Source organism: Oncorhynchus masou, chromosome 1, assembly GCF_036934945.1.
Source record: "Oncorhynchus masou masou isolate Uvic2021 chromosome 1, UVic_Omas_1.1, whole genome shotgun sequence".
In the NCBI taxonomy this organism is placed as follows: domain Eukaryota; kingdom Metazoa; phylum Chordata; class Actinopteri; order Salmoniformes; family Salmonidae; genus Oncorhynchus; species Oncorhynchus masou.
The window spans coordinates 25158251-25175719 of NC_088212.1; the positions used below are offsets into that span (position 1 = coordinate 25158251).

The following is a 17469-nucleotide window of genomic DNA, read 5'->3' on the forward strand; positions in this document are numbered from 1 at the left end:
ACTGTTGCCGCTTGCTATAGACCACCCTCTGCCCCCAGCTGTGCCCTGGACACCATATGTGAATTGATTGCCCCCATCTATCTTCAGAGCTCGTGCTGCTAGGTGACCTAAACTGGGACATGCTTAACATCTCGGCCATCCTGCGTTCTAAGCTTGATGCCCTCAATCTCAAACTAATTATCAATGAACCTACCAGGTACATCCCAAAATCCGTAAACACGGGCACCCTCATAGATATCATCCTGACCAACTTGTCCTCCGAATACACCTCTGCTGTTTTCAACCAAGATCTCAGCGATCACTGCCTCATTGCCTGCATCCGTAATGGGTGCAAGCATATCTAGATAGCTGATGTTCTGAAAGAGCTGCAAAATCTGGACCCTTACAAATCAGCCGGGCCAGACAATCTGGACCCTCTCTTTCTAAAATGATCTGCCAAAATTGTTGCAACCCCTATTACCAGCCTGTTCAACCTCTCTTTCGTATCTTCTCAGATTCCCAAAGATTGGAAAGCTGCCGCGATCATCCCCCTCTTCAAAGGGGGAGACGCTCTAGACTCAAACTGCTACAGACCTATATCTATCCTACCCTGCCTTTCTAAGGTCTTCGAAAGCCAAGTTAACAAACAGATTACTGACCATTTCGAATACCACCGTTTCTGATTTATTTTATTTAACCTTTATTTAACCAGGAAGGCTAGTTGAGAACAAATTCTCATTTACAACTGCGACCTGGCCAAGATAAAGCAAAGCAGTGCGACACAAACAACAACACAAAGTTACACATGGAATAAACAAGCGTTCAGTCAATAACACAAAAAAAAAAGAAAGTCTATATACAGTGTGTGCAAATAACGTGAAGAGCTAGGCAATAAATAGGCCATAGTAGCGAGGTAATTACAATTTAGCAGATTAACACCGTACCTTCTCCGCTGTGCATTCTGGTTTCAGAGCTGGTCATGGGTACACCTCAGCCACGCTCAAGGTCCTAAACGATATCATAACCGCCATCGATAAGAGACATTACTGTGCAGCCATATTCATCAACCTGGCCAAGGCTTTTGACTCTGTCAATCACCACATTCTTATCAGCAGACTAAACAGCCTTGGTTTCTCTAATGACTGCCTCACCTGGTTCACCAACTACTTTTCTGAAATAGAGTTCAGTGTGTCAAATCGGAGGGCCTGTTGTCTGGACCTCTGGCAGTCTCTATGGTGGTGCCACAGTATTCAATTCTCGGGCCGACTATCTTCTCTGTATATATCAAAGATGTCTCGCTGCTGGTGATTCTCTGATCCCCCTCTACGCAGACGACACCATTCTGTATACTTCTGGCCCTTCTTTGGAAACGGTGCTAACAAACCTCCAAATGAGCTTCAATGCCATACAACTCTCCTTCCGTGGCCTCCAACCGCTCTTAAATGCAAGTAAAACTAAATGCATGCTCTTCAACCGATCGCTGCCTGCACCTGCCTGCCCGTCCAGCATCACTACTCTGGACAGTTCTGACTTAGAATATGTGGACAACTACAAATACCTAGGTGTCTGGTTAGACTGTAAACTCTCCTTCCAGACTCACATTAAGCATCTCCAATTCAAAATTAAATCTAGAATCGGCTTCCTATTTCGCAACAAAGCCTCCTTCACTCATGCTGCCAAACATACCCTCGTAAAACTGACCATCCTACCGATGCTCTACTCAACAAAGTGGATGCAGTCTATCACAGTGCCATCCGTTTTGTCACCAAAGCCCCATATACTACCCACCATTGCGACCTGTACGCTCTCGTTGGCTGGTCCTCGCTTCATACTCGTCGCCAAACCCACTGGCTCCAGGTCATATACAAGTTTCTGCTAGGTAAAGCCCCGCCTTATGTCAGCTCACTGATCACCATAGCAGCACGCGCTCCAGCAGCACGTGCTCTCACTCGTCACTCCCAAAGCCAATTCCCCCTTTGGCCACCTTTCCTTCCAGTTCTCTGCTGCCAATGACTGGAACAAACTGCAAAAATCACTGAAGCTGGAGACTCATATCTCCCTCACTAGCTTTAAGCACCAGCTGTCAGAGCAGCTTACAGATCAATACACCTGCACCAGCTCACAGATCACTGCACGCCCATCTGTAAATAGCCTATCCAACTACCTCATCCCCATACTGTATATATATATATTTATCTTGCTCCTTTGCACCCCAGTATCTCTACTTGTACATTCATCTTCTGCGCACATCAATCACTCCAGTGTTTAATTGGTATATTGTAATTACTTGCCACCATGGCCTATTTATTGCCTTACCTCCCTTATCTTACCTCATTTGCACACACTGTATATAGACTTTTTCTACTGTATTATTGATTGTATGTTTGTTTATTCCATGTGTAACTCTGTGTTGTTGTATGTGTTGAACTGCTTTGCTTTATTCTTGGCGAGGTCACAGTTGTAAATTAAAACTGGTCCTCAACAAGCCTACCGGGTGAAATAAAAGTGAAATAAAAAACATGAAAGTGAAACAGAATCAATATGCTGTGCATTAAATACGCCTAGGTTCTTGAAACGGGTCTTCTTTTGAGCGCACTATGAAAGTAAGTTTATCAACTATAAGCTGTGTGATTTATGCTATCAAATTGTTTGATATTGAGATTAAATTTTAGGAATTGGAATTGTGTCAAGTGTTATGACATGGTTGGCAATGATGAAATAAGGTGCAATTCGTTGTTTATTAATGGGCCACTGTGTGATTAAATTCTAATCATTGTGGACTCCTTCAGAAATTCTATTATACATTCAATAAATTATTAAAAGTAGCTTTACACATTTAAAATTCAATGTGAAAAATATTTTTGTCTCAAAAACCTTTTAAGTACTATTTGTTAACTGCTTGTTAAATCATTATCTGGGGTTTAACCCTCTGTTCTGTCTAGTATGATGGCTACACCCATTCCCAGCAAGTCCTATTTGATTGAGGCAATGTGCTGTTGTTGTGTGCCACATCTGGTTCTGGCAATTTAATGTGGTTATAAAAATGATTACACATGCTGATTATGTTGATTACCGGTCAATTACCATGAACAGAACATGTGGTTGAGGTCTAAAGTAAGTAGATAATCATATTCTTTGGAATTTTTAAAAAATAAATCAGTCGTGCTGCTGGACACAGGACTAAATGTTACTGAGTAAACTCGTTAAAGTCTCTTTTTGTCTCTTTTGAACCCTGTATATAGACTCATTATTGTTCTTTTATTGTTACTTTATTTTTTACTTTAGTTTATTTAGTAAATATTTTCTTAACTCTTATTTCAATTAAAACTGCAATGTTGGTTAAGGGCTTGTAAGTAAGCATTTCTCCGTAAGGTCTACAACTGTTGTATTCGGCCCATGTGACAAATATAATTTGATTACATTTTTCTTAACACAATTAAACCTGTGCGCCAGGCAGCTACTACAATACCCCGATCAAAGGCACTTCAATCTTTTGTCTTGCCCATTCACCCTTTGACTGGTACACATACACAATCCATGTCTCAATTGTCTCAAAGCTTAAAAATCCTTCTTTATCCTGTCTCTTCTCCTTCATCTACACTGATTGAAGTGGATTTAACAGGTGACATCAATAAGGGATCATAGCTTTCATCTGGATTCACCTGGTCAGTCTGTCATGGAAAGACCAGGTGTTCCTAATGTTTTGTACACTCAGTAAATCTAAGTTGTTTTATAATGGTTGACTTTAATGAAGCTTGTCAAATAAAAATCACCTCTTCAGTACCAAAAAACAGTGAGTGACATGCACTAAACTCAAGGGACAGCCTCTGAAATCCACACGAAAGGTAGGATGAAGCCTACTCTTGTTCAACAGTTTAGATTTGACTCAAATATATATGATTAAAAAAACACAGTGTGCTCCATGGGGGACCTCTGCATTGGGATGACAGTGATGATATTAGACACAATAGCTGGGGTGCTCTACGGGTTCCTTTGACAGTGGTTCATCAGGCAGACACACCAGTAGGACTGACTGCATTCTGGAATAGCTACTGAGGTTGAATTTAGAGGTGGTGGTGGTGGGGGGGTTGTTGAGATACTTCTTTCACTTCTGCTGCCAGTTTATATCTCTGTGCTTTGTGACTACTCAGGCATCTCAATGGCACTAAGGGCACAGGCAGAATAATCAAAACAGACCACATCACAAGCTGGCTGCTACTGTGGATACTTCTGTTACCCCTTGGTGCAACTGTACTTTTGACAGGCCTGTGAGGTGCATGGCAGAATATGTCTAAACAGACAGCAGGATCATACAGAAAAAATGTGCATTAGGAGAAGTGTAACTCTTCAATGGCTGTGTGAGGTGGAACTGGAACTGGAACTGGAACATGCTGCCATGGAAATACTGGGACATTTTCAGCTTCCAGGAATTATGTACAGATTCTCGCGACATGGTGCCGTGCATTATGCCTGCCCATATCATAACTCCACCGGCACCATGGAACACTCATGTCACAATGTTGACATCAGCAAAACCCTTGCCCACACGATACCATGCCTGGTACAGTTGTAACTGGGATTCATCCTTGAAGAGGTCATCGAAGGTGAGCATTTGCCCACAGTCGGTTACTACACCGAACTGCAGCCAGGTCAAGACACTGGTAAGGATGATGAGCATGCAGATGAGCTTCCCTGAGACGGGTTCTTTGGTTGTGCAAACCCCGTTTCATCAGCTGTCCGAGTTGCTGGTCTCAGACGAAAGATTTGTATTTGCAACTCTGGCCTTCTAGGCAGAGTTGCAAAGAAAAAGCCTTATCTCAGACTGGCCAATAAAAATAAAAGATTAAGATGGGCAAAAGAACACAGACACTGGACAGAGGAACTCTGCCTAGAAGGCCAGCATCCCAGAGGCGCCTCTTTACTGTTGACTTTGAGACTGGTGTTTTGCGGGTACTATTTAATGAAGCTGCCAGTTGAGGACTTGTGAGGAATCTGTTTCTCAAACTAGACACTCTAATGTACTTCTCCTCTTGCTCAGTTGTGCACCGGGGCCTCCCACTCCACTTTCTATTCTGGTTAGTGCCAGTTTGTGCTTTTCTGTGAAGGGAGTAGTACACAGCTTTGTATGAGATCTTCAGTTTCTTGGCAATTTCTCACATGGAATAGCCTTCATTTCTCAGAACAAGAATAGACTGATGAGATTCAGAAGAAAGTTCTTTGTTTCTGGTCATTTTGATCCTGTACTCGACCCACAAATGCTGATGCTCCATATACTCAACTAGTCTAATGAAGGCCAGTTTTATTGCTTCTTTAATGAAAAAAAACGTTTTCAGCTGTGCTAACATAATTGAAAAAGGGTTTTCTAATGACCAATTAGCCTTTTAAAATGATACACTTGGATTAGCTAACACAACTTGCCATTGGAACACAGGAGTGATGGTTGCTAATAATGGGCCTCTGTACGCCTATGTAGATATTGCATAAAAAATCTGCCGTTTCCAGCTACAATCGTAATTTACAACATTAACAATGTCTACACTGTATTTCTGATCAATTTAATGTTATTTTAATGGACAACAAAAAAATATTTTCTTTCAAAAGCAAGGACATTTTAAATTGACCCCAAACCTCTGAACGGTAGTGTACATCTATACACAGTGGGGAGAACATGTATTTGATACACTGCCGATTTTGCAGGTTTTCTTTCTTACAAAGCATGTAGAGGTCTGTCATTTTTATCATAGGTACACTTCAACTGTGAGAGACGGAATCTAAAACAAAAATCCAGAAAATCACATTGTATGATTTTTAAGTAATTACTTTGCATTTTATTGCTTGACACAAGTATTTGATCACCTACCAACCAGTAAGAATTCCGGCTCTCACAGACCTGTTAGTTTTTCTTTAAGAAGCCCTCCTGTTCTCCACTCATTACCTGTATTAACTGCACCTGTTTGAACTCGTTACCTGTATAAAAGACTCCTGTCCACACACTCAATCAAACAGACTCCAACCTCTCCACAATGGCCAAGTCCAGAGAGCTGTGTAAGACATCAGGGATAAAATTGTAGACCTGCACAAGGCTGGGATGGGCTACAGGACAATAGGCAAGCAGCTTGGTGAGAAGGCAACAACTGTTGGCGCAATTATTAGAAAATGGAAGAAGTTCAAGATGACGGTCAATCACCCTCGCTCTGGGGCTCCATGTAAGATCTCACCTCGTGGGGCATCAATGATCATGAGGAAGGTGAGGGACCAGCCCAGAACTATACGGCAGGACCTGTTCAATGACCTGAAAAGAGCTGCGACCACAGTCCCAAAGAAAACCATTAGTAACACACTACGCCGTCATGGATTAAAATCCTGCAGGGCACGCAAGGTCCCCTACTCAAGTCAGCGCATGTCCAGGCCCATCTGAAGTTTGCCAATGACCATCTGGATGATCCAGAGGAGGAATGGGAGAAGGTCATGTGGTCTGATGAGACAAAAATAGAGCTTTTTGGTCTAAACTCCACTCGCCGTGTTTGGAGGAAGAAGAAGGATGAGTACAACCCCAAGAACACCATCCCAACCGTGAAGCATGGAGGTGGAAACATCAATCTTTGGGGATGCTTTTCTGCAAAGGGGACAGGACGATTGCACCATATTGAGGGGAAGATGGATGGGGCCATGTATCGCGAGATCTTGGCCAACAACCTCCTTCCCTCAGTAAGAGCATTGAAGATGGGTCGTGGCTGGGTCTTCCAGCATGACAACGACCCGAAACACACAGCCAGGACAACTAAGGAGTGGCTCCGTAAGAAGCATCTCAAGGTCCTGGAGTGGCCTAGCCAGTCTCCAGACCTGAACCCAATAGAAAATCTTTGGTGGGAGCTGAAAGTCCGTATTGCCCAGCAAAAGCCCCGAAACCTGAAGGATCTGGAGAAGGTCTGTAGGAGTGGGCCAAAATCCCTGCTGCAGTGTGTTTAAACCCGGTCAAGAAATACAGGAAACATATGATCTCTGTAATTGCAAACAAAGGTTTCTGTACCAAATATTAAGTTTTGCTTTTCTGATGTATCAAATACTTATGTCATGCAATAAAATGCAAAATAATTACTTAAAAATCATACAATGTGATTTTCTGGATTTTTGTTTTAGATTCCGTCTCTCACAGTGGAAGTGTACCTATGATAAAACTTACAGACCTCTGCATGCGTTGTAAGTAGGAAACACTGCCGATTTTGCAGGTTATCAAATACTTGTTCTCCCCACTGTATATATGTGGCATAGGGTGGTCTAGCGGTCTAGGCCGCTGCCTCCGGTGCATACAAAGACTTAATTTTTTTATATACACAGTGCCCGTCACAAGTTTTGACACACCTACTCATGTGAAGAGATCAAAACTATGAAAAAACACAAATGGACTCATGCAGTAACCAAAAAAACTGTTAAACCAATCAAAATATATTTTGTATTTGAGATTCTTCAAAGTAGCCAACCTTTGCCTTGATGACAGCTTTGCAAATTATTGGCATTCTCTCAACCAGCTTCACCTGGAATGCTTTTCCAACAGTCTTGAAGGAGATCCCACATATGTTGAGCACTTGTTGGCTGCTTATCCTTCACTCTGCAGTCCAACTCATCCCAAACTATCTCAATTGGGTTGAGGTCATGTGATTGTGGAGACCAGGTCATCTGATGTAGCACCATCACTCTCCTTCTTGGTCAAATAGCCCTTACACAGCCTGGAGGTGTGTTGTGGGTCATTGTCCTGTTGAAAAACAAATGATACTCCAACTAAGCACAAACCAGTTGGCATGGCGTATTGCTGCAGAAAGCTGTGGTAGCCATGCTGGTAAGTGTTCCTTGATTTCTAAATAAATCACTGACAGTGTTACCAGCAAAGCACCCCCCACACCATCACACCTCCTCCTCCGTGCTTCACCATGGGAACCACACATGTGGAGATCATCCGTTCACCTACTCTATGTCTCACAAAGACACAGCGGTTGGAACCCAAAATCTCAAATTTGGACTCATCAGACCAAAGGACAGATTTCCATTGGTCTACTGTCTATTGCTCATGTTTCTTGGCCCAAGCAAGTCTCTTCTTCTTATTGGTGTCCTTTAGTGGTTTCTTTGCAGCAATTCGACCATGACGGCCTGATTCACATAGTCTCCTTATACCTTGTCACAACACAACTAATTAGCTGAAACACAAGAAGAAGGAAAGAAATTCCACAAATTAACTTTTAGGCACACCTGTTAATTGTAATGCATTCCAGGTGACTTCCTCATGAAGCTGGTTGAGAGAATGCCAAGAGTGTGCAAAGCTGTCATCAAGGTAAAGGGTGGCTACTTTGAAGAATCTATTTATATTTTGATTTGTTTAACACTTTTTTGGTTACTACATGATTCCATATCTGTTATTTCATAGTTTTGATGTCTTCACTATTATTCTACAATATAGAAAATAGTACAAAAATAAAGAAAAACCCTTGAATGAGTAGCTGTGCCCAAACTTTTGAATGGTACTGTATATATATTGTTTTGTATCTATTTTTCTTTTTAAGTCTTTGTTTGTTTATTTGATAGAGAGATTATGGTGAAATATAGAGTGCTGAAATAGCACTGGGCTGGATTTGAACCCATGCTGCAGCAGTACATGTGCACCGGAGACATGTGCATCTAGAGGCTAAACTGCTAGATCACCCACCCGCAGCTTACTACTTTTAATGATCTAATAAATCCAATCAATCAGGAATAAATATACCTGTAAGGCTCCTGTCTTACTGTAAGATGTGTTGGTGTGTTGGTTCCCCTGGGCAGGAAAATGGTCAGAAAATCCCTGGTGGCTGGGCTGGTAGTTTTGCTGGTGGCTGCAGTGGGAGTGTTCGTGGGGGTGTTCATGGGGATGAGAAACAAGAGCCCCATCTCCCCCTCAGACCATTTCTACTCCAAAGCTGCCGTGGCTGCAGATGCTGGAACGTGCTCTGAGGTGGGGAGGTAAGTCACGTTACACTAGACGACTAATTCCCTTTGATACAATGATTCATGGTACGCAATCAAATGACAGGACATGATTAAGCTCTACAAGGAGAATTACGTGTGTGTGTGTGTGTGTGTGTGTGTGTGTGTGTGTGTACCTAGGGACATTCTAAAGAGGAATGGCACAGCGGTGGATGCATCTATCGCCGCCCTTCTGTGTGTTGGCCTCCTGAACGCTCACAGCATGGGCATTGGAGGGGGTATCTTCTTCACAATCTATAACGCTTCCACGGGTGAGTCAGTGTGTCCTCAAGCCTCCACAAATGACAAAATGCTAATAAACACATCTATGTCTGCATTTTCTATCACTGCTCGACAGGGAAGGTTGAAACCATTGACGCGAGGGAGACAGCACCCATGAACGCGACAGAAGACATGTTTGGCAATAACACCCAGCTTTCTCGGAAAGGTACCAGTTCTACTGTTCTGGAATGTACGTCAGGTACAGGATAGGTTAGGCAGGTTCTGTGGTTCAATCCATCCTAAGATAACAGCTGAATAGTTATATGGTAGCTGTAGTGTATCACAGTGAGATGGGGATAGAGAGAAGATAACACTGCAGGAATAGTATGAACCTTCTGGCATCCTCTTCCCTGGTTTTCCATCATTCTAAGGAACATTAGGTCTAACTGTCTGCATCATATGCATGGGTACAACAAGGGGGCAACAGTTTCACCTGTCAAAATGAGGAAATATACTGATATGTATTTCAAATCCTTTGTGAGCAGGGTTTCAACTTTGTGCAAATGGTGGTAAAATCTTCTCTGCATAACAGGTGGATTGTCTATTGCCATTCCTGGGGAGATCCGTGGTTACGAAATGGCACACAGGAGACATGGCAGGCTGCCATGGAAGGATCTGTTTGAGCCAAGCATTGCTTTGGCACGCATCGGTTTCCCTATAGGCAAAGCCCTGGCCAAAGCCATCTCCAAGAACAAGGACGCTATTCAAGGAGATGCCAATATGTGGTGAGGACAGGACAAACACTGAAATGCTGTTGATTTTATCTGTAAATTCTATATTACTACTACAACCACTTCTACAAATGTACCTTTTTATATCAGCGTGAATGTAATGCTCTATGAAGTGCTGTAATAGGATTAGTTGATTTTATCATAGAGTACCACATATTTCAACCAATAAAATGTGATTACTTTGATGTCATTCATGGCTTCCTCTGTGATTTATTATGACCACTGATGATTTATTTGATTGGCCACTGTAAAACCTATGATGACAAAGCCATGGGAATTCTGGTCCTTTTATTCTATGGGTTTGCTTGAATAACTCCTGCTAATAAGTTCTCTGTTCTTGATTTTATACTCCAGTGAAGTGTTCTGTGACTCCCAGAAAAACATCCTGAAGGAAAATGACATCGTTAAATTTCCCAAATTAGCAGACACCTATGAGAGGATAGCAGAGGAGGGACCGAATGTTTTTTACAATGGGACAATGGCACAGACAATTGTGGATGACATCCAGGCAGCAGGTCTTTACATTTGTGCATTATAAAATCCTATTACATCTCATCATTCTTGTTGTACACTATGAGGATGATCAAGTGAGACAGATCTTATAGGCAGTGTGTCGATGTGCTTCCTGAGCAGTTATCTCCTCTTCTCAGGAGGGATTATAACCCTGGAGGACCTGCTGGAGTACCGGCCTGTGTTGAATGAGAACCCACTGAAGCTGACCGTGGGAGAGTACACCATGCACGTCCCAGACGCCCCCTCCAGCGGCCCAGTCCTGGCACTCATACTCAACATAGTGGACGGTGAGCAGCAGCCTAACTAACTCTGAGTCTGAACTCAGCCATGCAGACCAGAGGATTTCAGGTTTCCTTCCCCAGTACTCCGCTTGGACACTGTTTCCGCCCCCTCCGTAACCACCACCAACCCTCTACACTAATTCAGCCACTGTTTCCGCCCCCTCCGTAACCACCACCAACCCTCTACACTAATTCAGCCACAGTTAATTCACCAGGGGCCTCATTTATAAACGTTGCATATGCACAAAATATGTCCCAAAACATGCGTGCGCCAGTTTTACCTCAAAAGTGGACATTATTGACTGAGAATGTGAAATTGACTGAGAATGTGCTTATCCTCCCGCAAACTTTAGACCATATGAAGCACGGTTTGCAGTGGTTGAAGTATTGCATTGCAAGAAGGCAACAGTAGCCTAGTAGACTTGTCCAAATGGGGAATAAATTATGACTTATTCATGACAAAAAAACAGGTAGCTAAATATAATAAAAAGATGCAATAATTTGCTGTTAGTGAGAAGAGCAAAAACTAAGTTCTTGACATTTTCCAGATTGACTGACCTTCATGTCTTAAAGTAATGATGGACTATCATTTCCCTTTGCTTATTTGAGCTGTTCTTGTCATAAAATGGACTTGGTCTTTTACCAAATACAGCTATCTTCTGAATACCAACACTACCTTGTCACAACACTCACTCACAACACTTGGTTCAAATGCGTTAAGAATGATGAAATTCCACAAATTCACTTTTAACAAGGCACACCTGTTAATTGAAATGCATTCCAGGTGACTACCTCGTGAAGCTGGTTGAGAGAATGCCAAGAGTGTGCAAAGCTGTCATCAAGGCAAAGGGTGGCTACTTTGAAGGATTTCAAATATAAAATATATTTTGATTTGCTTAACACTTTTTTGGCTACTACATTATGCCATATGAATGATTTCATAGTTTTGATGTCTTCACTATTATTCTACAATGTAGAAAATAGTGAAAATAAAGAAAAACATTGGAATGAGTAGGTGTGTCCAAACTTTTGGCTGGTACTGTACATTAAATTTACTGTATCTCTGATAAATTAACAACTATTTATTTTTTAGGCTGAAATATTACATCAATATTTTTTCTTTTTTTTTCTTCAGGGTATAATTTTACTGGCACGAGTGTCTCTACGGCCGAGAAAAAGACTTTGACATATCACCGCATCGTGGAAGCATTCCGATTTGCTTATGCCAAGAGGAGCAGACTAGGGGACCCACGCTATCTCAATATCACTGATGTGAGAACCCTGATTCCCATTTTTCATGTACACAGTTTCACTCACAAATACATATTTGACTTTTGAAATAAAGATGGTTTGTAGTTGTTTAAAGAATAGGCTGTTCACCAACTGAATTCCTTTTTTTTTACCGATGATTTAATATTCTCTCCAGCTCATCCACAACATGACCTCAGACTACTTTGCTGATGGGATCAGGAGTAAGATCACAGATGACACCACTCATCCCGACAGCTACTATGAGCCAGATTATTTTGTCCCTGACAATCACGGAACAGCACACCTGTCCGTCATAGCAGAGGATGGAAGTGCTGTGGCTGCCACCAGCACAATCAATCTATAGTAAGAGTCCTACAAGGCAAGGCCTCCTGAGACAATAGGACTAATGAATACATAATGCTACAGGGTAGATTATAGATATCCAGAGACAGATCATTAATATAGCATACACTCTAAACACCCTTTGCTTGCCGATGGTCTTACTGAGGATTCTCTGTTTTCATTTAACCGTTAAATAACATTCATAGGATATGTAACTCCTATCATTTCCCATCTTCAGTTTTGGCTCCAAAGTCATGTCCCGATCAACTGGCATCATTTTCAATGATGAGATGGATGACTTCAGCTCTCCACACATCACCAATGGCTTTGGAATCCCTCCATCTCCTAACAACTTCATCCAGCCTGGTGAGATAGTATAGGAACTAAAATCTATATCCCTATTGCCGGTAAGCTACTGAAAGTTCTCAATTTACACATGGCCCCAATTTGAGCCTTGGCTGGTTTGTTTTCTGAGAATAACTTTGTATGAATATTTAGCTGTTTCTCTGTTTTAGGTAAAAGGCCTCTATCTTCTATGTGCCCAACTATTATCTTGGACAAAGACAATAGAGTTAAAATGGTGGTGGGAGCCTCTGGTGGAACAAAGATCACCACAGCGACTGCCCTAGTAAGTCTTGAGCCATACAAATAAATTGATAATCTAAAACAGATAAAGCCTACACATGACAGCCATCTATCCTTACATTGTGATATTGTGATGAATCAGAGTCTAAGTAGCTTCCTTTTCTCATTTACATAGGTGATTCTGAATTCCTTGTTCTTTGACTACGACCTCAAAAAGCTGTGACACAACCTCGAATTCACAATCAACTTAACCCAAATATGACAGTAGTGGAGCATGGCTTTGAAAAGGTGGGTAATTTTCAACAATATTGCATAGAATATTGTTTGATGAAAAAATACAAATTAATTTGAAAAAGCTTTTGGGTAACTGAAATGTAATCTGTGCGTGTGTGTAATAGAGCGTATTAGATGGTCTGGCACAGAAGAACCATGTAACAGAGCTGCTGATGACTCCTGGATCAGTAGTTCAGGCGGTGGTGCGACAGGGGGAGCGGCTCTGTGCTGAGTCCGATCCCAGAAAGGGGGGTTATCCAGCGGGCTACTGAGTCTCCATAAAGAAACAGGGCCATTAAGAGACAGGGCCATAGAGAGGCCATGTATCTGCAATGAAACAATGGCTCCTCAAGGAGGCACAGCCACTTTTTCTTCAGCCTAAATTCCTTTCAAGACATGGAATGTCTTTACTCCACATCAATGCCTCCTCTCTTCACACCAATTAATCGGCAACTTTTATTTGCTTTTATTTCAGCATTATTTATTTTTGTGTTTTGAAAAAGAAGTGCGATTGCAACTCTGAGAGTGGCATTTTTTTAATCCTTGCTGTATCAAGAGATCATTGTCAATTATCCTAAAGAAAGAAGTTTATTTATGCAATGCAGTGGGGTAGCAGAACGCTGGACTGTAACTGTCATTTCCTGCTGGTTGTAAATACCAATGGGCCAGAACTGAAATGGACACCATGGATCACCTGATGTACATTCTGAAATAGTTTGCTTATGAAATATTAGCCAACATATTAGTCAATTTACTCTGTGATGATGAGCAATCATTCTGTTTAACAGAAAAATAGCCATTTATCTGAGATTTAAGAAAGGTCATGTTTTAGGGGATAATGTGAACACCAATATGAAAGGTTGTCAAAGTAGTTTGTCTCTGTCCATTGAACAAATCAAATATAGAGAAATTACTGTTTTGTCTCTCCATCAAGGAAAAATGGTCTGTATGTTTTAACCATGTAAAATACCACAGTTGGTCACTGAAAACTCCTCGACTTCCACCTCAGGTCTTAACAGGTCAGGTTGTCAGATCTGTTGGTGCTTTATGGGTTGGCTAAAGCAAACAGATCTGTCAACCAGGCTACAGGTCTACCATCTGCCTTATGAAGATGTTGGTCACAGGTAGCTACATTTTTATTTTCATGAGAATTCTGATCTGTAACTCTAAAACAGTGATTTCTGTTTTTCTGATTTCATTTCAACTCTGCCCATTGCCCATGGGAGCCTGCAGTTAATAAGGGCTCAAATATGGCTGCCATTGACCTATTCAAATGGTATTTTTATATTTTTTTGTGATGAGGATTGTTAAGAAAGACACATTTTTAATGTTTAATATCGAGTAAGTGAATTTAGTGTATTTAAAAAAATACATGTGCAGATATATTTTTTTAAACTTGCATTGTTCTCATGCCATGCTTGTTGCCATGCTTGTTATTAAACATTTTAAACAAATACATATTTCACATTACTCTGCATATTCTGAGGGACATCCTTCTCTGCTTTGATAACTGTAACCTAACTGCTGAACAAATGTTACTGTAGTATGAAATCAAATTATTGAAGCAAGGTTGTAGCAGAAGGTTTTACAGTACACAATATGTTAATAACAGCTACATTATGTCTAGCCAACTGACCGAAGTACCATTTCATACAAAAACATTTGGCTCAACTTCCTTTAACAGTTTCCTTCTGACAAATCTTGGCAAGATGTGGCCTTTGGCACCAGCTGTGGCTTTTACAAAAACCTCCAATTGGATTAATCACTGAAGCCATTGAATTGCCTGTGCTTCCATAGACTAGTGAAGTATAGGAAGCTAAATAGACAATAAATCACACATAGGATTCACCCTAAATACTTCCTCTCTATCAAACCGCTCTTCTCTTTTATGAGGTTCTCAATAACTGAAAAGACAAGCATGCTAATAGACTTCACCAGTAGGACTATAGGTGACAGAGTTGGTAACTTGGCAGTTGAATAAAGAGTCAAACATTTAACAACAGAGATGTGAAAATCTCCATGAGAATGATATACACTACATTAGGAACACCTGCTCTTTCCACGACATAGACTGACCAGGTGAATCCAAGTGAAAGCTATGATCCTTTATTGATGTCACTTGTTAAATTCACTTCAACATCTGTGTAGATGAAGGCGAGGAGACAGGTTAAAGGAATGTGGCCTGAGACACTATCTGTGTATACTCTACTCTCTTCTTCCTTGTGAGAGTGAAATGATTCATATTCATTCAGACAGCATTCAGCTTGTGGGCAGATGGGGAAGGATGTCTAATGAAGCTGTACATTATATACATAAATAGTTAAGCAAGTGTTTTTCAATCCTTTCACACAGCTCATCTTAACTGTGCTAATGGAACATATCCCATGCCCCGACTACTGTGATCCTTATGACAGCACAGGCCTGAACAGAGTCTAGTGTCAACGTTGAGGCTCAGTGCTCACATACAGGGGAGGCCACTGGTGCAGAGAACATCTAGCATCAATGATCACATAGCCCATCTAGAGTTGTCTGATGAAAAGACCAGCCATCCCACGGTTGCAGCTCCCTCCATCTCCAGAGATATAAACACGCACACACACAAGAGCAGAGTGAATTATGTAGCGTGTGTATATTTACTGTGTGTATTTACACAGGCTCTGTCCCGTTTCTGTTCCACGAGGCCCACCATCTGTGTGTTTATAGTGAGGTAGCTAAACACGCCTGGGGCCTTACAGAGTGCTTCTTGTGCAAACATTCAGAAACACACAACTTAAATTGTCGAACTTTCAACACCTGGACTAAACCTGCATGTTAATGGTAAGAATGATTGTGCAATTGAACAGAAAAACATTCTTCCTGTCTAATGTAAACTGTTGAAATCAACCAAAGAAAGTTCAAGTAATGATGACAATGCATTTTTCCTTGCGAGAGGGACATGAGGAAACTAACGTTTTCTCAAAAACGAACCCACTCAAACGTTAGTCAATTGCCTTTTACCTAAGTTGGTTCTAGTTTGTACCTCTGAAATTATTAAAGAGCCAGAATGAAATATTTGAAGGCTCAGGGCTGTTTCAGCATGTCACTGCTTCCTTTCAGTAATAAGACTTCTGTGTTTGCAAACCAACGTTAGGTAATGTTTTAAATGCTATTAGACTAAGCTTCTTCTGTATACAAACCAAAGGGCAATTAAGGATATTCAAAAGATCCAAATTGTTTCACAAGACCTTTCTTAGATCAGTGTCATTATGAAGAGATAATGTGAATGTAGTGGCGCTCATGACTGGCACATTAAAAAATGATCACTCTTAGAGGTTGCATAAATCTACACCAGACGAACCAAAACAATATGCAGTGTTATTGCTTAGCTCAGTTTCCCACAGAATATGTTACGTTATGGCACACACACGGAGATCTAATTTCAGTTAATCTCAGAACTATCCAATTAAAATTAGGGAATATTTTCACTTCATTTAAATAGTTGAAATTACATTGTTCATTGGCATGTTCCAACTGAAGAAAAATCACCTTGCTCTCTAAAACGTATTCATCTTCTGCCCGGCTCTGATATTACAGTCATTCATCATATTGTGGTGGGTAAAACTGGCTCTCCCTGACAGCTCGGTTAAGCCTTCTTCATTCTCTAAGCATAGATGATTAGATGCTCTATGCTAGACATCTCTGTCTTGACCTCTGATGAGATCCCACCACTGGGACTTTGAAAAATATGTTGATGATATCTATTCTATTGACATCCTTCACCAGAGGCAATGACAACCTCGAAAGGATTCTTTCCTGAATAAGGTAAAACTCATTATTGACTACTGGTATGTACCCTATGCTGAAATTCAAATACTATGTGGGTGTTATGTATGCAAATTAAAATACACAAAGGTTGTGGGGAGGCCCAGCCAGGCTGCACCAATAGCTGTGATCGCCATCTAGTGATAGTGTAGTCAGAAACATTTTCAGGTGGAACAAATTATAGTGATTTTCAGGTTCGCAGTTTCACAAGAAAAAAGGACAACAAACTTGGGAGATAAGATTATAGAGACTTGAAGGTTGATCTTAATATTGTATAAAAATGATACATGTTTGCAATGTAAAATTGGGAGTGCCTAAACCAGTTGTTTCTCTTCTAATGCAGCAATTTGAAACAAAAGATAGCATGAAATGTGAAGTTCATGACAAAGACAGAGTACACCAGTATATGTACCGGTCTCTGTTAGGGTGGTGATGACTGT

The 17469-nt window shown here is 41.1% G+C and overlaps 1 protein-coding gene across 1 annotated transcript; it reads left to right on the forward strand.

Moving 5' to 3' along the window:
- Positions 1 to 8761: 8761 nt before the first annotated feature.
- On the forward strand, positions 8762 to 13500 carry LOC135549425 (glutathione hydrolase 1 proenzyme-like). The gene is given in 13 exon segments (XM_064979431.1): positions 8762 to 8967; positions 9112 to 9242; positions 9329 to 9418; positions 9785 to 9977; positions 10338 to 10498; positions 10634 to 10783; positions 11913 to 12049; positions 12204 to 12391; positions 12609 to 12736; positions 12886 to 12998; positions 13131 to 13170; positions 13173 to 13243; positions 13354 to 13500. Coding segments are annotated over 13 exon segments (1722 nt in total). The 5' UTR covers positions 8762 to 8794.
- The last annotated feature ends 3969 nt before the right edge of the window (positions 13501 to 17469 follow it).